Source organism: Zonotrichia albicollis, chromosome 10 (assembly GCF_047830755.1).
Source record: "Zonotrichia albicollis isolate bZonAlb1 chromosome 10, bZonAlb1.hap1, whole genome shotgun sequence".
Classification (NCBI taxonomy): Eukaryota; Metazoa; Chordata; class Aves; order Passeriformes; family Passerellidae; genus Zonotrichia; species Zonotrichia albicollis.
This window is the reverse complement of record NC_133828.1, coordinates 35,531,467-35,552,518: the sequence shown is the minus strand read 5'-3', so window position 1 is coordinate 35,552,518 and position 21,052 is coordinate 35,531,467. Positions and strand designations below refer to the sequence as shown.

At 44.0% G+C, this 21,052-nt stretch overlaps 1 protein-coding gene across 6 annotated transcripts in view; it reads right to left on the bottom strand.

Moving 5' to 3' along the window:
* The window catches only part of SLC15A2 (solute carrier family 15 member 2), a 52,222-nt gene extending 32,217 nt beyond the window's left edge, over nucleotides 1–20,005 (bottom strand). For 3 of the 6 annotated variants that reach the window (XM_005485155.4, XM_026792315.2, XM_014265733.3), the window contains exons 1-4: nucleotides 6,494–6,745; nucleotides 3,157–3,244; nucleotides 2,409–2,550; nucleotides 414–506 (exon numbers count right to left, since the gene is read on the bottom strand). In XM_005485155.4, the coding sequence (XP_005485212.2) occupies nucleotides 414–506; nucleotides 2,409–2,550; nucleotides 3,157–3,244; nucleotides 6,494–6,625 (455 nt within the window). In that variant the 5' untranslated portion in view covers nucleotides 6,626–6,745. The other 3 variants (XM_014265731.3, XM_074548802.1, XM_005485157.4) reach the window with 3 other exon arrangements.
* Nucleotides 20,006–21,052: the final 1,047 nt, after the last annotated feature.

The window sequence follows — 21,052 nt, the reverse complement described above, 5'->3', positions numbered from 1 at the left end:
ACCCTTCCCCTGTCATCAGAAAATGTATTTCAGTTTTGTGTTCCCATGCAGATGGGGGAACCTTGCTGAGCTGGGCAGCTGTGCCGAAGAAATGAGCAGGCTCCAGGAAGGAGCCTGCTGCAGGCAGCTGGATACAGAAGACCAAACCAGTAGCATGGTATAGCAGAAAAGGGTGATCCCAATGCATGTGCCAAAGGGGTTAGAGTCTGTGTGGTGATTTCCAAATCCATCTGGCATGTTCACACACTAGACACGCCCTTCTGCTCTTAGTCAGATATTTCTAGCCCTTCCCTGATGAAAGTAATCCATGCACAGCCCCAAAATTCTGGTCGGATGGAGATAAAACAAATTACAGACTTGGGCAAACTACCATCACAACCTGCTAGAGCACTGTGGCTTCAAGGGTTACTTACACATGAACAGCTTGGTTGCCAAGGGATGGAATGGCACCGACTGACTTTATCAAATGGCCAACAACATACACAATGGAGAGGTAGATGATCGTCCTGTGAGGAAAGCAAACAGCAGTGACTGAAGGTGCTGGGTGATGTACAAACTGAAAACAGAGTGTGCCCATGGGCCCTGGCATGGCAGCTCTGCTTGGCTGGCACACAAGAACTGGTTTGTTCTACCAGTGGTAAGTGGGCAGCTGTAATTCCTTTGTGTCAACACTGAGTGCACTAGAAGGAATAGATATGCAAATGGGATCAGATTAAGGAGGGATAGCCCATGCTTTATTTGTAGACATTACTGAACAGAATAAATGAAAAGTGTTCCAGTCTTGTCATGCATGGAAGACTGCAAAGAGAAGAGCACTGTTCAGGCCCAACTCAGTTTCCAGATTACTAATAACTGGCATTTTGTAGGATGTGCATAAGTGGATCCCTTGACTGGAAGGGATATCTAGAGACTGTTGCCCACATTCAACCCACCTAACCAACAAACCTGAATTAGGAGTGTGGTTTCCTCATTGTAAGTCTGTTTTGGGTCCCAAGTATCTCTGAAAGACTGAGCTCATCTATCTGCCTCCCATGATTTGGTGAGGGAGAGGAAGAAAGATGAGCAGGATGATCAGACTCTTGAGTATATTCTATTCCTTCACCACCCTCTAGATTAGGAGAAATCTATGTATTCTTGTTAGGAGAAATCTATGTTAGGAGAATCTATCTTGTTAGGAGAATCTTCTTATTAGGAGAAATCTATGTATTCTCTGCTGAAGACACATACAGAGGCGAATCAAAGGACTTGTAAGGACAGAAACAGGACAGAAGTCCTATGAGCTTTGAGCATGGAAGAGATCCCTGATGCATTCAAACCCTGGTTGCAACAGCTAATTTAGCAGCACATCAGATCATTCCTAAAAGCCCCTCTAATCTGTTTTATTGGCCAAGGTTCAGCTACTACAGTAAAAGCCACTTCCCATTAAATTATAGGGATTACTCCAAGGAAAGTATCTTGACGAACACATGAGCATCTGTATAAGGATTTACCTTCTTACAAAATCATGCTGCAAGATAAATATCCTCAAAACTAATGAACACTGCTATGTGACCTTAAATGATAAATTTAATAAAGTCCCACTGGTTTTTGTTTGGGTTTTTCTTTTTTCATTCAAATGGACAAGAAAATGACTAAAACTGAGCACAGAACTGACAGCTCCTTAAGAACTTTCTTCTGGATAGGCATATGGCAGCTGCTTATTTCCTATAGAGACACTTCTGCCAGATAGGTTTAGTCTTAGAGAGAAAAGTTCAGCTGCACTTCATCACCCTGACAGCCAAGACTTCTCAGACAATGAAAAAACAGTGCCAAGCAAAGAAAGTCCTATATCCAGCTGCTCATCACCACTCTGGGGCAGATGTTGGTTCCACAGCTTATCATCAGAAGGAAAGACTGCCTAAGGACTCTTACTCCGGAAGAGTCTACCTGGTTATATGCTGATGGAAATTATTTGAGAGAACACAGATTAATCAGGCATAAAAGTGGGTGTGCTGTTACATTACCCATGCTGCGAAAAGTGTAACTAAGTACATTACAGTTAATGATATCTGAATCTGAGATCTACATGATGACATTGCTTCCTCACTATCTTTGAATCCTTCTCAGAAGCAGACCTTAGCAAACTGAAGGTTAATTGCCCTACACCTCAGCTTCCTGAAGTCAGGTAGGGAAGGACAGTGGAGGAAAAGGGTTACTGTAATATTTAATTTGTCCCAACTTTGTTGCCTGTTGGCCTTTGGGTGTTAGACAAGCAGAGAACAGCATGAGCAAGCAGATCAGCTCTGTTAAAAGAGAGGGGCTGACCTTCACAGGTGTGTCTCTGCTGCACTCTGGGCTAGCTCAAAACTGGGAGCACACACAGCACTGTCCTTGCATGCTGACTAAATTAGAGAGAGGTCTTCACTCACTTGTATTTGCCCAGCCATGAGTCTGCCATGATGGCTCCAATGACAGGTGTGAAATAACACAATGCAGAGAAGGCATGGTACACAGCAGTGGAGAGATTCTCATCCCAGTGGAAGAAGCTTAAGAAATAGAGTGTCAAGACAGCTAAAAGGAAACAAAATAAAAATCATATCAGATAATTAATGTGTATATCTGCAGGTAAGCAGGATCATGGTGGCAAGAAAACTACTGATTTGTCTAGCAACTGAGCAGTGCTGTGGAAAGATTTGTGTTTCCAGACCTGTTCCTCATAATCTCTGACAAAGGAGAAGCTAAAATGAGATATATGAGTATCTGACATCCTTTGCTCATAAACAGTTATGTTTAGCTGAAAAACATCTTTTCTAGCTTATCTTACCTAACCTGCAGTTCTGTTTATGCACTTTTTCTATTTACAGATTAGGTGCCTGTAAGATTCAATTCCCAAATGCACTGATTGCACATCAACTATGAAAGACATCACACAGTAGAAAACCAGGTTTGATATAGAGAACTGTACAATAATTTAGACTGGAAGGTACATTTGGAGCCCTCTAGTCCCAACTTCTTCTCATCTTAGATACAGCAACAATGTTAGGATACACTGTTTATATGTGCATTCCAAAATATCAATTAACTTTGAAAGACAGCTGATACTACACCCAGCACAGCTCAGAAACACCAGTGCAGTTTGTGTAAAGACATCAGGACAGGAAAGTCACAGCCAAATACCTCTCATGCCATAGTAGGAGAAGCGCTCGCAGAACTCGTTCACCACAATGAAGGCAATGCTCAGGGGGTAATTGGAGCCACAGAGTTTCTGTTGGAGACAAACAAGAACATATCAACGGCCAGAGCCTTCACCCCAGCAACAGATTCCCACAGTGCCTGGGTGGTGGAGAGGAGTCCAGTCCAAAAACCAAGTGCCCACAGCTGCTTGACCGGCCTGTGAGCTGGACTCAAAGGAGAGAGTGGTCCTCACAGCCTGATTAAGGCTCCCCAGTGAATCAGCTGGGCTGACATGAGCCCAGTAAGCACTGCCATGGGGATTCAGCAGCACACCATGCTTGGAGCTCCAGGAACTCCACTGGAAGGGTGCTACCAACTCTCAACTGCAATGCTAAAATCTCACTGATACCAAAAAAACACCTTTGGATGCCTTTTCTTCTGCACTCCACATAAAGCTACCACCCTGCCCCAAAACTGCTCCCTCTTCTAGTATCAGACCTTGCCTCAGAAACTGGGAGACCCCAGGGATCTGCTGTCTGCTTCTGTGTGTGAAGCTGCTCCCTCTCTCAGTCTCTGCTCCTCCTTGTGCTGAGCTGTGCCACCACTCACTGTAGCAGAGCATCAGCTCTCTGTCTGACACTCCCTCAGGCATGGCATGCATTTCATATTTCAAGATTGCTGGCACAGCTATGGACAATTCAATTTATTAATCAGAACTTTAAAAAAAGGCAGTGATGAGACTGTCAAACCTGTCTAAGTGTGGCCACTCTTTCCCTGAGCCTGACTTTACTGCAGCTAACATCAGCACTTCCCAAGTGAAGTACAAAGCATTAAACAGATGAGTCTTGGCATGACCCTATGTGGGCCTCTGTCCCTCCTGCTACCCCACCGTGGTCTGAGCTAAGCAGCTTTCAGATTCCAGCTGCTTAGTGGCTCCACTGCCTCACAACAGGAACGCAGGTTTGCACAGCACTGCACAGCCTCTGCCAATTAGCAGCAGAGGAGATGGCCATGGATTTGGTGAGGAATCTGGGGGGAGTGTGATGTTAACAGATGCAACTATACTTATGGATTTTAACAGCCATGGTATGGGCCAGTGAAGTGAGATGAGCTATTCACATGCATTTCTGTGCCTCATGTCAGAAATAATGAATTCCTGTATTTCTTCCCAAGTCCCAAATGCGAATAAAGTACCAAAATAGATGTGTTTATTCAGGTTTATTTTACTACCAAGAGACCTAAGGTTATTTGGATTCCCAAAGCAATGGCATCAAGTTTAGAAGAGTACAGTTTAATAACGCTGTCTTCCTAAACATTATGAAAGAGCAACAAAACAGGCAGAAAATCAAAACTCCACAACTCCCACCTCCCCCCTACTTTCCATTACTTAATCCTCTAAAGACAAATATTTTTGTCCATTTTTATATATAATATATATATTTTTCTCACCAAAGGGCTGACTTTTTATAAGAAACTCTTAACCTTGTTGCTTTACTAGAGTAAATACATAATTATCCATTTCATTTATGATTTACTCTGAAACCATTGTGATCAGCAATATGGCTTGTAAGAAAGAGTGGGCTCCCTTGGAAACTGCACTGGGGCCTCCTGCTTTTAGACTAGCCTAAAAATGGTGGCATATATAAGCTGTAAATGCACAAACACACAGCCATATGCACACACAGAATATTTTTCCCCCACAAGCTTTTCATGATAGAAGAAAATCCATAAGAGGCAGTTTATGTTTCATGTTTGTGCTGGGAGGCATTTTATGAAATTGGAAGTAAAATTGTACAACAGGGATATTTTTCTTCCTCTCCTTCCCAGACCTTACTGTACATACTCATGGCATTTAATAACATTTGGTGGAGGTACAGAGAGTAACTGTCCAAATCAGGTGGACAGGTGTCAGGAGCACTGCTGCCTGAACTCACCCCTCCACACTCAGTGCACAAGTTCCAGTGGATTTATTTGCACCGGTTTAAGGTGCAGTGACTCATTTCAGCCACTCCTGCTCTGGAATGGGCACCTCCTACAGACGAGAGGGAAAGGAGAGCAGGGGGCAGTGACTTCCCAGCTAAACCTTCCCCAGTGCCTGAGCCACCACCCTGAGTAAGTGCTTACAAACACAGAGCAACGACTTACAAGCAGGGGTGCTTCCATCTGGCTTGTGTGTCATGAGATGGCATCAGCACGTGCAGAAACCCTCATGTATTGTCTCCACTGTATCACTGACCTGCCTGTGGCCTGCCTGGACATCCAAAAGTGGGAAGCTTTCATCCATGTGGAGAGCCAGATGCAGTTTGCTCGCTTTTGCGGAGGACCGTGCTCAACAAACAGCCCCAGCAAAAGCAAGGAGGTTAAGCCTGGATTCATGAACACACTGATAGTCTGCAGTGCTTAGCTTCCACAGCAAGCCTGGGATCTGTGGGATTATGGATCTCTTAAGGATACTGTGGAAGTTGATAGACCGTGTCTTTGGAAAAAAGAAAGTTCATTTAAAGTACCCACTACAGGAGACGTTTGTTTTCAGCTCTCCTTCTTGCTGACTAATGGCAAAACAGGATAAAGATTAATATTTCCCAGGAGCTCTGGATATCCAATAGTTAATGTCTGCACAGTAATTAAAATTGAGTTAAATAGTTGGTTTGCTAATGACATGACTGTGAGTTTTAAGACCAAGTATTACATATTATCCTGCAAGTCAAAGCAGCTACAACATAAGCCAAATTCTTCCTGAATGCTATGCAGTGAACAGTTTTTAGGGGTCAAGCACTCAACAAGAATTAGCCTGAAAACCTGCACAAACATCAAAGCTGCAAGGCAGCAACACATGCACCTGACTCAGGCTTTAAATCAAAAATGTAAACTCATGGTTCTGGCACTGCAGTTGGGCTCTGTAACACTCACCAGTGGCCTGTCCTCAATCCCTGTCCTTCCTTCTGCTTTTCAGCATCTGGGTACCCTTCCCTGGGGGGTTTCATCAAACTAAACAGAGTTCAGCTCCCTCCCTCCTTTGCACAACAGCCCCATCCACTTCAGAGATCTAAGTTCTTTCCCACAAGGAAAGTAGTGTTCAGGGAAAAGGCAATAAAAACCCTTACCCTTTCCCCTAAACATTCAGACAGTTTGTGCTTTCCCTTTAAGCTGCACTTTCTTAACTTAATCAGGTTAGTGGAGGGATTTTTGCCTTGAGTTGTTAAGGCTTATTTCAACCCTCTGCAAGAAAGGGTGTTTGTCTGTAGCCAGAGCACAACAGAGGGGAGAACAGAGAGATCTTGCAATGTTTAAAACAAGCTGAGCAGAAAGCAAAGCAAAGGAAACCAGCAGTAACACTTACCGGAGATTTTTTCTGAAGAGGGAAATCTCCTTTGGGGGGATCATCTCCTGCAGAAATAAAAGTGAACAAAGTTTCCTTGGATTCGTTTCTCTGAAAAGCGTTCATCTCCCCTCTCGCCTTGTCTCCCACCATGCTATGTGGCTGTGGTGAGTTGACTGGGAAGATTTCCAACCTCAGGCACGAAGTTTGATTCAGTTTGAGTTAACCCTAATTGAGCACATTTGTGCAGCCAGGGCAGAAAGGGGAGGGAGATGCTACCAGGAAAGACAGCTCCAGAGTTCAAGAGGAGTCAGGGAACACAGACTAAATCAGTCACAGGTTGGGGCTGTCAGCACTTTGTGGCACAGACCTCCCTGTTGTTTGGCATGCCCCCAGCTATTTTACGTGCACCAGCCCAGCACGGTGCTGGATGCTGAACAGATGTGAGCTGAATAAAAATCCCAGGTCCCAGATACACCTACTGCCTGTGGATTTAGGAGCAGAGCGTGCATCTCCCTCCCAGTGTGGTAATGACAGGTTTACTCTGCAGGGATCTCATTTCACTGGAAAGCCACACATTCCAAGACATAACTACTAAAATGTTCATCACACCAAACCCTTGGACACTGGATGTCACAGATGCCTGCACTGTGTTAAATCATTTCTTTGCTACTGCAGGAGTGAAGTGACCCATGGTTCATTCCCACAGCAATTCCCTAGAATGACCTTGCCTTTTCCCATGGGACAGTTCAATCAAGCGGGCACAGCCAGCACCCAGAAGCAGCCCCAACACCTCTCTCTCACTTTCTATTATCCAGAGGGCTTTGGGCTCCATATGACAAATGCAGCCCATCTGTGCTGGGAGTCCCTGGGTTCCCCCTGCAGCCATGTGGGCTCAGCTCCCTGCAGGTACACTTGTCCCTCCTTGCATGCCCTTCCCATGGCAATAGCGGAGCTGTTCATCTGCATTCTTGCAGTGCCAGCTGCAATTGCAGAGCAAAACTCACAACCTTCCCATAAACTATCCTCAGTGCTTGTGGCTCTGCTGTATCCTCAGCACAGTGCAGAGGTTTCTTCTTCCTCTTACACTTGGCTTCTTTAAAAGGCAAATGTTCAAAGAATTTTCCCAAATATTTCTCCCTTCTCTTCTCAGGAATGCACAGACCACACCCAGAATCCACATCTGGTACAAGGAGTCTCCATAAACTCGTCCTTAGTGCAAGTACTGAGTTGCTGATAGTGTTTGGTTATCACAAGAACCAGGTTTGCAGCTGATGAACCAGGAAAGAGGACTTTGGTCACACCACAGATCCTTAATCTGGTTTCAGTTTTTGTTAACAAGACATGGAGAACACTTACACAAGAGAATCAGATGTGATGAACTGCACAGAAGAAGTATAATTACTGTCCATCATGTCCTCTGGCATTGCTGCTTCTGAAAGTCCCCAGAGATCCCACCTCATCCTGCTAACTGAGCAGCTAAACATGGGGCCAGCTGGGCAGCTGACTTGGAGGCCAAACTTCAGATGGTGCCAGAAAGCTCTACCCCTTCCTTGTTTCTTTTTTATTCTACAGCAGTGGCAAAACAAGAGTTTGGTACCTCCTCTGGTACTGCCACAAACCAGCTCCTTGTCTTCAGCCCTCCCAGTGACCTGCACACATGCACAGCCTTGCTTTTCACCTGGGTGCAGCCTCCAGGGTTTATCAAGCCCTTTTCATGGGCATGAGTGCTCAAAAGCAGACCTAGATGGGGGCAGAACAGGTCTTGTTCACATGGGTTCTGGGGTTCTGTCCCTACACACCACGTTGGCACCTGCTCAAGTCCTGCAAGTCTGACCCCATGCTAGAGGCAGCAGAAATATTTCTGAGCCCTCTGCTGGCATCTCATGGCCAGGTATTTCTTTACAGCTCCCAGTAGAAACCTGCTGTATTCTGCCATACACAGGCAAGCAGAGCAAACACAGCAGCAGAGTTACTAAAGGAATAATAAAAAAGGAAGGCAGGAAAGGTTTCACCATCCCTTGCACAGTGCTCCCTTGCTGCTGCAGTGTGATGCCTTAACATTTTCAGCCTCCTGCAGCTATATTTCCTCTGTGTATATACAGCCCTGTGGGTCAAATAAGCTAAATGATTTTTTTTTTTAATGCTAGCATGAAAAACCCTATCAGTCAGTGGGATTAGCATACTACTTGTCTAATACACTGCAGAGCTGTTTAGGCCACTAGCTGCCAGAAGGTCTTCTCAGACAGAAAGGAAGAAAAGGAATTTAAATGTCTGGCAATAAATGGTAACTTGTAGCAAACAGTAAAAACAAGTTTAGGAGAATAAAATTGCAAGCACCTCAGATACAAATACAGAATGATACTTGATAGAAGGAGACCTGTGCGACTGGACTGAAAATCAGGAAGGAATTGTACCACAAATGGAAATAAGGTGGCATTTCTGAAGACAGGTATAGACAAACAGATCAAACAGAGTGGTAGAAGTATTGCCTGCAAAGCTAAGGCACAAAATGAACCACAGCTAGCAAGGAGACATAAAAGGCAATAAGAAAAGGTGTTAGAAATGCTGTCAATATTGGAGAAAGAGGAAGGAAAATGAAAAGCTGTTTTTTAAACCAGAAAACAATCATCCATAGCAGCCAGGAAACTTGTGTCCTTTTTGTTATTTTTACTAAAAAATTAATTGCAACAAGGTATGCAACACCTTTGAAATGAACGAGTAGGAGTATGTGTGAAATGAGACAAAAACTGCTTAAATAATATTTGGATATCTCAAATGTGCTCAGATCATCAAAGCCTCATGAAATTCACCTTCAAGTGCTGAATACCACATTGAGCCACTTCCCTTGTGAAAGGCAAAAGCAAAACAAGCATCACCACTGCCTTTAAAAAGCAGATTGTTCATCCAGGAGTGTTCCTCCATAACAAGAGAGATACTTGATCAGATAATCCCTTCAAAGCACCAAAAGGAGAATAAGGATTACAAAACAGCCATTTCAGATTGGAAAAAATTGCTCCCAAACCGGACTGTTTTATTCTTTGTTAAGTGGAGTAACAGCTAGAGCAGCTCTGTATGTGATATATCCTAACTCTGGTGCCTCTGATCTCTCACAAGGAAATAGGGTTCATATGAAATGCTCATAATAGTGGACAACTGGGAAATCCCTCTAAGAGTATCAATGATTTTCCATCACATTAGGAAAGCATGAAACATGCAGGTCCTCAGCTTTTCCATGAGCAAAGAAAACTTCAGCACAGCCATCATGGTGCTCTTGTTTGTACTCAAAAGCAGGGTGAAGAAGCCGGGGAGACAACTGGGTATGAGCCCAAAATGGTGTTGCAAAATGGGAGAAACCATTTTACAACTCTGGAACGAAAGCAATGAAATTTGGGAAAGAAGAATACCAAATGCCACTCCTTTCCATTGACAGGAAAAACAACCAGAAGAGAACCATAATCCATTTTTGTTGAGGATAAGATGAGAGAAATAACTGATTTTTTTCAGTAAAGAATATTTGGGGCTCCTTTTTCCAATTTCCCTCTGAGTGAGGACAGATGAGCATTGGAACAGAGGTGGTGTGGTGACGTCTGTTATATAAGAATGCGTTGGGGAGTAAATAAATATCAGGTCCTGTTCCAGAGCAGGCATATAGATGAGGTGCCTTCCTGAGTTTCTGTGAAAATCTTGTGCCAAACAACTTCACCTGGCAAGTGTGAAAGCAAGGACTATTTTCTGTACAATTTCCTCATTTCTGAATTATCCCTTATGCAACTGGGGAGTCTGTAGGATGATTCATGTTTACATGTTATATTCAGCTACCAGATGCCTTGCATAGCCAGAAGTTCCCATTAATACATTTTGCTATGACTTTCAGTTCATAATTTAATTTTTTTCTGGTTCCCAAATCCTCAGAAAGAGAATCTGCATTTTCACGTTTCTTTTATAATCCTCACGTTCTCACTGCTCCCTGCTGCAGTACTGTGCACCTTAATCTGTTTATACTCAACTAATATCTTCATTTTTACCTGCATTCATCTCATGGTACAATCCTTCCTAATTTTCAGCTCAGTCACACTTGTCTTTTCATAATGAGTCTTATTTTTAATTCATATACACTGGCCATATTTTACAGCCCTTTTGCCATATTTGTATTTCTCTCCTCTTTCTCTGTTTCTGAGATAAGGTTTTAGGAAAGTAGATGAATATGTGGCAGCAACACTTTGGGCTTAATGACCAGACCCTGGAAGGACATGATAACCTCTGGAGGTCTTTTCTGGCTTTTTTTCTCCAATTCTTTGATCACAAGAAAGAGCAGAGCTTAACTGATTTATACAGATCAAGAGTGGTTTCCATTGCCTGCAGACTTCTCCCAAACTTCAAAGTAATTTAAGAAAATGATGTATCCAATCATTTGAACAACCAGGAAAATATACCAGAAGCCTTCAAACCCACATCTCTCCTCTATTCACCAGCCATTACAGACTTAAAATTGTGAAGGCATTTAGATCAATACCGCTAACAATATCAAGTACCTAATCTGCATTTAAGAACCTGTCATCTGGTCACAAGTCAACCTGTAACAATCAGAGAAACTTCTCATCCCTCCTCATTCCTTTTTGCCCTCAGTTTCTCCTACTATCAGCAAGAAGAAATCTTTAAACACTTCCTCACCAGCTTGGGCTTCCTTTGCAGGCTGTGGTGTGCAGTCCCCCTCTGCCATTCCGTGCCTTGGACGTGCCCAGCTCTGCTGTGCCTGAAGATGAACCTCGTTAAGCAATCCCGGCTCTCTTTCACCCTGCTGTTAATGTTTCACTTCTCAACAGCAGTCCTTTGGCCACCACTAAAATAGTTAAACTTCCATTTATTTCTGATCTGAAGCCCTCTCTGCTCAGCTCTCAAATGTCATAGGGAATCTGCCTTTCTTGAATACAGCCTCTGAGGCTGCATGGCACCTTTCACGGATGTTCACGATCAATCACTTCACACTGCAGCTACATTATCTTTCAATAAAATTACTACTTCTGGTTGAGGATAAGGACTGACTCTGTGACTAGATAGGATCTACAGCTGTCCATAAATCCAAATTTTTGACACGGTACACTAGCTATAGAGTTGGTCTTAACTATACATGTCTTTCACTATCATAGAATCACAGAACAGTTAGGGCTGGAGGGGACTTTCAAAGTCGATCCTTTCCAACTCCTCTGCAATAAGCAGGGATATCTTGAACTAGATCAGGTTTCTCAGAGTCCTGTCAAACCTGATGGTGAATGTTTCCAGGGATGGGGAACCTAGTGAGAAGATTGGGGTTTTGAGAAGATACGGGATTTCACCAACCTTTGACAGACTGGCTTCAGTTCCCAGTTCTTCACATATTGCACAGGAAAGCAGATATAACATTGACAGATATAACATTGTCCCTCCAGACCCTTTTTCACCTTCAAGCCATGAGCTGCCTGAAGGAGAATCAATAATTTTTCAACTGCACTTCCACTGTTTACTCCTTTCTGCTTTCCCCCGTAACTGCCTGTAAACTGCTGTGACTTTCTTTCAGAGAGGCTTTAGGGAAACTCTTCTGCAGGGGAAAACCCCAGATATTTTCTGCAAACACAGAAGTAGTTTAGAGTGAGTTCAGCAATAGCGTATAATGGGGTCTCCACTACCCAACAGCATGGCCCTGAAGCCATCTGCATCCTTCACCTTTTTATTGCAGTCAAGTCCCACCTGCTTCAAGGTCCTGTATCTATCATCATCACCTCAAGATAAAGTCAAGGCTTCAAACAGGCTGTCAGTTCCTGATGAACTCTGCTATTAGCTGGACATGGGATGACGAGTGGAATTGGGCAGGAGGACTAGAAAGATGCATTAGGGAAACACTGAGAGACACCTGAATTTAAGAGGGAAAAGAAGCACACAACAATAGCTACAATGTGCGATAGTGAGAAGCCTAAGCTGATCACAATCAAACTCCAAAATGAAATGAGGAATAAATTCCTACATATGATTATTCATTTGATAGAGCAACAAGGGATGCAAAGCCTGAACTAAAAGATGAAGAACAGCATGAACAACTTATAAAAAGATGATGGCAAATCGTGAGGGGCTTGTGAAAGGAGGACTGAAGCAAAAGTTTAATAATGGCTAAAAAAGAGCAGGCTGTGCACAGAAGAGATATTAAAGGAAAGATAGATGGTAAGAAGAATTTAAATCTATAATGTAGGAAGTATGGCCAGGATCCAGGGAGTATTATTCATATTATAAGAAGATACAGCATAGATAAGTACAAAGCACAGCATGGCAAAGCCAGCAGCGTGAGACTCTGGGCAAGCACTGTGAAAAACAAGCAGAAAAGACATATGAGCACTACAGGCCAGACAATGCAACAGAGAAGAAAAGCTGGAGGGAGAACAGTTTTTGGGAAAAATAAAAGGCTTCACTTGGTAATGCTTGTGACTTATATTAGAAGATTTGGGCAGGGAGAGACGAGGAACACATGAGGAAGGGCTTTTATTTCTGAACAATTATTTAAGAGGCTATTGTAGCAAGGAAAAATTAGGATTTTCCTCTTCATTGAAGGGAATGTTCAAGCAAAACACATGAGAGCATGAGAGAGCTTAGGCAGGAAATGAAGAAAACAGCACAAACAAAATACAACATGAATTTAAATTACTTTCTAGGCTCTCAAGTTGAGAGTATCACAAAACCACTGAAAAAAAAATGGAAGTTGGTTCCAGAATAAGACTTGTGGTCTTTCAGAACAGACCACTGATTAACAGTAAGTGAATACCAAGGAAAGCCATATATCGCATAGAAAATCAGGGATAATATAACTGTTCAGGCTGTCAGTGAGGAAATGGGCTATGGGACCTCTTAGATTATTTTCCAAGTATTTTCCCCTCCACTTCTAAGACGTACTTGTTGCTATGGTATAAGGTACCATGCACTAACTGGTAGCACTGGTTTCAATAAATTCAAGACATAGAGAAAATGTACATACAGGTGCTCCAGGCAATGGAACATGTCCAGCCCCTGGGCTGTTTCTATGCTCTGCCCTTCACGATAGTCCTTTGTTGCTCCTTTATAGAAATTTCAGGCATTTTAGCAATGCTGTCCACTGCTTAGAGACAGTTCCTAATTGAAACAGTAGCTACTTTTAATGTTCATCTAGGTATGTAAAGTCAGCAACAGAGAGAGTGCTCTGGAAAAACACAAATGCAGAAAAGGAGAGCCAAGATAGGTGTGCATGTGAGCTCCATTGCTAACTCAGTGCTGTTTGTCTCTCCTGGGTGCAAGTGATGAATTCTGACTGTCACAAGGTGTGCTGGTCCCTTGGGCACCCAGTGCCACACCTGTTGGTACTGAGATACCTGTCTGTCTCAGGCTCAGCTCAGGCTCTCTGTTCAAAACCTCTGAATATCAGAGAGCGCCTGGAAACAGAAAAATCCAAACATTTACCCAGTCCACTTGCCTGGAACTGAGGCTGGCTCATCCCCTTCCTGGTGTGGGAGGTGCTTCCCTGCAGCTGGAAGAAAGATGTATGTGGTGAGGCAGAACTTTGGAAAACACCTGAGGACCATTTGGTGTCCCAAGAACATTTTCTCCCTGGTGGTTCCAGAAGCAGAATCTCATATGGTGCCTTTCAGCAGCAGATATCTCAGAGCATCTCACTGAGCAGATAGCAGTACCTCCATTTCAAAAAGGAGTAAAAGAAGGAAGAAACATCCTGCTGAAGGGAGACTTCTCTAAAACCTCTTGCATGGCAGCCCAGCAGTCTCTCCGTTAAGCTGCCCCGCCTGCAGCGTTATCAGAACAAGTGAGAAACAGCAACTGATTTATTGTGCACAGGCTCTGAGGGACAGCTCAGCCACTGAAGGCATCACAGCCTGCAGCAGCCTGGGTCTGGAGCAAGGCTGAAAGAACTGCATCCAGTGTCTCAGCCACCCCGTGGGTGCATTGCCAGTGCTCACTCCCAGCCTCTGGGACAGATACCGCCTTGGGAATTTCTCTTTCTGCACTGATCTCTCAGCTGACCAGTAGCTCTCTTCTGGTGGTATGTCCCACTCCCTCTCCCACCCTGCTCCTGAGTAAAATGCTGCTTTTACTGGCTTCAGTGAGGCAGTTGGTACTGAAAAACCAGAAATCCTGTAACCACTCTGTTCCACACAGCCTGCTCACAGGGATGCCTGGAACTGAGTGGAGGGTGTCTGTTGGGCAGTGAAGGAGGGGCTACAGGATGTGACAGCAGGACCCTGGGGTTTGGTCCTGATACATTGCTTGTCAGTCCCTTGAGCACTTATTTCAAGTTTCCTGACCTTAACTGCCCTTCCTATAAAAGAAACATCAAGCAGCATAATCTCCTGTACATGTGGTGCAAGTGGTTTCATTCATTAATCTGGCTACTGAACTAAGAAAATCTCAGAGAAGGCAGGAATTCCATTTTTTCCATTTTTTCCATACACCCACAGTAAACAGCCTGTTTGTTGTTCTCTGCAAGTTTTCCTGTGTCAGGAGACATAATGCACTGCACAATTTCAAATCTTTGCCATCACAGAGAGGGTATTCTCACCATAACCTAGCACACAGCTGATTTTTTAGCTGTGGTTTAAGTCAGATTGCAATTGTGTAATCAGTATTTCATCAAGGCAAGCTGCCAGGGACAGAGAAGATGTAAATCCCAAAAATATATCTGTTCTGATGAAAAAACCTTCCTGATTTAATCCACAGAGATCTCAGCTCTCTGACAGCGGCCCCTCCCAGATGCAAGCACTGACAGATATGATACGACCTTCTGCATTCTAGGGTCTGTCATTTCCACTGAGATGTTAATCAGATCCTCCCCAGCCAGCTTCCTCTACCACCACACCAAGGGCCAGGCAGATTAGAGGCTCGTCCAAGATTCATTAACTCTGGTTCCCTGCATTTTCATAACAAGCTTGCAGTGCCATCCATTCTTTTCAGCCTCCCCCCGCAGTGACCAGGGGGATCAATTTGCTAACACAGTGAGTGGGAGCAGCTCTCACCAGCTCCAGGGGAAAGCAGAGTCATGTGGGTTTTCCCTGCATCAGGTCCCAGAGGAACTGGCATAGAATTGGAGATATTTTTGCTTTTTTTAATGTTGATCTAACCATAGGGTCTCCAGGGACCCTAACACTTTGTAGCACAATTCTTTTTGTTCTGGCCATCCTGCGCCCAGGGCAGTCTGTTCTCCACTGGCACTCATGACAAATCCCTCAGAGTCTGGCAGGGATAAGGGTTATATTCTTGTAGAAGGAAGAATTAATCTGTGACTCTTCATCCTTATGCTAACTCCCCCCCAAAAAAGTCCTTTTTTCCTAGGAGATGAGTGGCATCTGATCCACCTGACATCAGTGGGAACCAGGAGTGCTCAGCCTTCCCTTGATGCCACCCCAGAGCACATGTTGTCTTCCTCCTGCTCAACCATGTTTCTCCCAAATCTCCAGTCTCAATACCTTAACTGGAGCACATCTTCTGGCTGTGACTGAATACTGAATTAGGCATTTGCTTTAATCCTCCTCCTCCTTTACTCCCAGCCTGTCTCCTTCCTCCTGGGATCTTGCATGGGCTTGTGCCCACCACACAACAGCTGAGTTCTGCATCACACACCTGCAAACACTCTGTGTGCTTCTCTTGTGCAAAAAGCAACCCTGAACAAGGAAATGGTTTTTCCATGGGCACACAAAACCCACTCTGGTGCTCTCCAGCTTGTGGCCACCCATAGAGCAGTGCTGAATGCACTGGGCAGCAGCATGGCACATACCCAAGCAGCAGGCAATGGTGTATATGAATACATGCACTGCAGTCTCACCTGTGGTGTGTGACAAGTGGGGATTCTGTTTCCACCCCAGCTGGTGCACAGGGGTGCTGGGGATACACTGGGACAGGCTTTGCACCCCCTTTCCACCTCCTGTGCCCACAGCTGCCTTTGCTGTCTGGCATTCAGTCTTTACATGTCTCCAAGTACTCCTTAGTAAATAGAGGAGACCACATTGTCAGAGAAATCCATTAGTGACAACATTTAATAACTCTGATAAATCCATGCCAAAAAATGCAAACACCTTTTCCACAACCTCCAGCTACTCCTATGCTACATGAGAAGATCTAGCCATGCCAGTCCTTTAAGATGCAGACAGCCACTTGAGTGAATTGAATACATTCAATTGACTTCAAAGAACCTTAGAGTGCTCAGCAACTTGCAAGAGATTTGTTTATAGAAATAATCACTTTCAGAAGAAAAGTGTACATGGCACTTTTTCCTCTATCTCCCATTCAGTTTTACCTCTAACAATAAATCACAAGAGATTCAACATAGAATGGATTGGCATTGTATTCACCTAGAAATATTTATTTCCTGTATAAACTCAGATTAATATTAATTCTCTTCAAGATAAAGGCAGCTAGAAATAATTTGAGGGCATAAAACCAGTTTTCAGCATTCCTGACACTTCCCATTGTTAACAAACAGATGATCTTATAATGGTAAAGTCAGAGGAATAATTCCTGTCTTATACAAGGTCTGATTGACTAGACATGACAGATGGTGTTTTTATTACTTTCTGTTCTAAAAGAGGCCTCATCTAATGCAGTCCAAGCTGTGTTACGAGTCTTAACCTCCCAGATAAGCAAACGCTGTTTCATCAGGTTAATGGATCCTTACTTGATTCAGGAAGGCAATTTTCCTTAAAGTTATTCTAATCAAGTACTCAGAGCCCAAATTGTCCTGCCTGATTGACTGCCAGCAACGGGTAAATCTCTCTACTAAGAACTATATTTATTTTCAAAGAGGGAAAGCAAGTTATTATTATTATTACAGAACCAATTCTATCCTGTATTCAGGGGCTTCTCCTATACTGGCTTTTACTGCAGTTGCAGAATTAAAGACAACAGTATAGTTAATGGAGCCTTTCTCTCCATAGTTTTGTTAAATAATAGGCAGGGAAGGAAAATTAGAGAGGTGGCTTGCTGTCTATTGATACCCCCTCAATTAACTGCCCCTATGGCAATAACATGTGACCCTAACCAGCACAGAACTCTTCAAGCAGACTCACTCCAACCTGTCTCCCTTCATCTGCCCCCAAATTGAGGGCTGCCAGCCCCAGCAGCTTTGCCACTAGGCTGAGAAGCGACAGAGGACGGTCCCATTTCTAAAAGAAAAGCTGTGAAGGAAAAGCAGTGCCTGAAGGATGCTCCCTGTAAGTCCCATCTCCTGTATGGCATTTGGCTGCTCAGGTGGTTTGGTGGCACAGCTGCACGGGGGCACAGTGGCAGCACACACGAGATAAGGATGGCAGTGCCCTGCTCCTCTTTGCTGGCTCTGGCCACTCCAGGCAGAGCCCTGGAGCCCTGGGGCTGTCAGGCTGCTTACAGAAGCAGATGGGAGGCCTGACCTCTCCTACTCTCTTCCACCCACTGCAAGACTGGTCTAGCAACTAAACCCCTGTGAGGACAAGAAGAAGAGAAATCAACTCAAGGCTGTCAGGAAACACACAGACCACATTGAATTATTGCATAGAAACAAGAACTGAGTCCACAACTCCTGAAAGATCAGTCAGTGCTTTTACTTCTCAATGCACATATTAGCTTTTCACACAGCCTCACAAGCAGAATTGGTTGTCCTGATGCCCCATCAGACATTCAATATTGGATTTCCACCTCCAGAAAATCTGACCCCCAGGAGCCCTGGCTGAAGCCTCCAGAGCAGGGAAAGTGAGCTTCATTAAAAAAAAAAAAAAGTTCCTTTGCAATTTTCAGGAAAGCTGAGCTGTTCTCCCTACAGCTCTGCTGAAGTTATTGATGCCTCAAATGAAATAATCATTCTCAATAATTCTTATTTACTAGCCACCAGACTTTTAGGGTTTTGTCATGCAGAGAATTGCATTGTTATATTAAGGCAGGCATCTTAAAAACAGTGATTATTCTGCAGGAATGATAAAGCTATGGATAGCAGGTGTTTGATGCTGTGCTTGAATCAGAGACTCCCAATCCAAAAATTCAGGAAGTATGGCTTGGCTCAGTCTCAAGGATCAAAAGTTTCCAAGCTTCCTCAAATGTCTCTGTTTCAGGTCCTGTCATGTAGCCTGGCACATTTAAAACACACAGCACACTTCAGGAGAGGCAGCCTTTTAAAACAGTGCTCTCCTTGAAATCATTGTGGGGCTGATTGCAGACACCTTTGGACTCAGAGCAATCACCACTGCTAATTGTTCAGAGGGGGATCAATAGAGAGGCATAACTTAAGAGCCTGTTACTTGTGGAGACAGCCTCAGGGGACAGCCCTGGAACTGTCCCCACAGTAAACACTCCCAGAAGAAGTAGGCATCCATCCCTGTTAATTACTGATGGGAAGGAAGGCATCAGAGCAGGAGGAGGAAAAGATGAGACCTTGACTCTTACTAGGTCTCCTCTGCTACACCAGTTTTATAAATGAGCAGTGTATGGTGTAGAGAACTTGTCCCTGGGCCTGATGCAAAACCCCATAAATCAAGTGAATAGACCATAAGCAAATTTCCCTCCCATCCAGTTTCCAGTGTCTAGGAACAGCTGACTCTAGCTGCTTTGGAACTGTAAAGTGGCTCCACAGCTATTGGATAAGCTGCCCCAGTGGGTTTGTCATTGCCTTTATTGAGTGTTGGGTCAGACACCACACACAGAAGTGTCTGTGATCAATGAACCCATGCTTTGCTAGTTCTCTGCACAAGAACTTATTCACAGTTAATCCAAACCAGCTTCATTCATGAAACTGGCTGGAAATCTCATCAGAACAGGCTTTGCAGAGAGATTTCTGACACTTTTGCTTCAAGCACCAGCTGAAAATAGAGAAAAAGAGACTCCAACTTCCTCTGAGTATTTTGTTAGATCTGAAGATGGGTGATTAATTCACAAAAACTAATAGCAGATTGCTCATTTTCCGCCTTTTGCTTTTCTTTCCCCCTATGAACAGGGGTGTTTTTTCCTTAGGCTCATATGTTACTCAGAACAATTGGTCACGTAGTTTCTGAAAATCATTTCAGGTACTTAACACTATTAGTGATCTGTAATACAGGCACAACAGGACAGTACAATACAGGCACAAGAGGACAGTAAGTTGCCTTATATGCTTCCCAGATTTCCACCTGGATGAGCACACATCTTAGAAACAGGTTTGCAGTGCAGATTTGCACAACTCCCATTCTGAAGCTCTTGCATGGATATTTTGGACAATTGCCTCCAAACAGCCCACTCCCACCAACATTCCACACACAATGTCTGTCTGCTCGAGCACTCCCCCCCAGGGAACATGGGAAGAACAGGAGCACAATCCAAGTTACTTACGGAAATCTCTGCGGAGAGTCTCACACAAAGGTGTCGGCGGAGCGTCCCCAGGTGGAGGCATTTCCATGGAGAAAGCAGTGAAATGGTCCAGTGCAAAAGGAGAGCACTATGATCTGTTTAAGCTTCAGGATGTGTCCGAGATAAATCCAAGGTATGAAGTTATTTCTTCTTGTACTCACAGCAGCACTTGTATTCCATGGTAACGTACAGAGAACAAATGGCAAAACAAACTCTTGGCCTCACAGGAACATTGTTCTGTTTGTTGTCCCTGGAGACTTTCAGTTAATCTTCATCTGTGGGTTTGGCCAGAGAAATGTACTGGTGAACCTCCCCTCTCTGATTCCTCTATGCAAACTTGAAACTTCTTGAGGATTCATTAACTCTTTACTTCATCATTTCATGTATTTCAGATAGTGTTTTGTATTTTCTGTATCACTCAGTGGCTTTGTAAGTGCAGAGTTATTGATGAGGTCCCTTCCCAACTTGCACATGTTCCAGAGCAGGGCTCAAAATAAGTAGCTGGTCATACAGAGAGGACAGACAGCTAAAACAGGTACACTGGACCTAGCTTGGCCAGACCTGGTCTCTCTCTCTCAGCTCTAGAGTTTCCTCCTTTTTTCACATTCCCTGCTGGGGAATGCAAAGCAACTCAAAGGGTTTAACTATATCAAGCCAACTTATCAAAACTGATCAGTAAGCAGAATTGATGCCATATGTTTTCAAAGTGCTCATATTCAGCTTAATGCCTAAAATTAGATTTAGGCTGTAGTGATTGACAAGCAAGTTCTCCAAAAAGCCTGAACATTTCTCAGGCACCCCCGATTTCTACTCATGCAAGAATCACTTTGCCATTCAAGTCCAGGTTGCAGTGAAACAGGAGCAAGCCAGGCAGGTAGACCCATGTCCCTAAGGCAAAGTAACCCTGAGTGTTTTAACTGAGAAAGAAAAGAAGTTTTCACTTCCTTTAGTCTTGCCTTCATAATCTGCTGCAAAGCTGAAATTTGCTGCTCCTGAGAGCTGGCATGCAGAAGGACAGAGCCTGACACAGGTGGCTGACCAGCCATCCACCTAAGCACCCCATGCCCCATCTCCACATCACCCAAACATCTCAAATGCACCAGCAGCTTCCCCTGGTTCAGGCCCAGAGCTCCAGAAAATACAATAATTTCAGGCCAAACACTCAAGTTGCTGAACCACCTGTGGCATGTTAGTTGAGAAATAAAGATGATTGATGAGCAGTGTACAGAT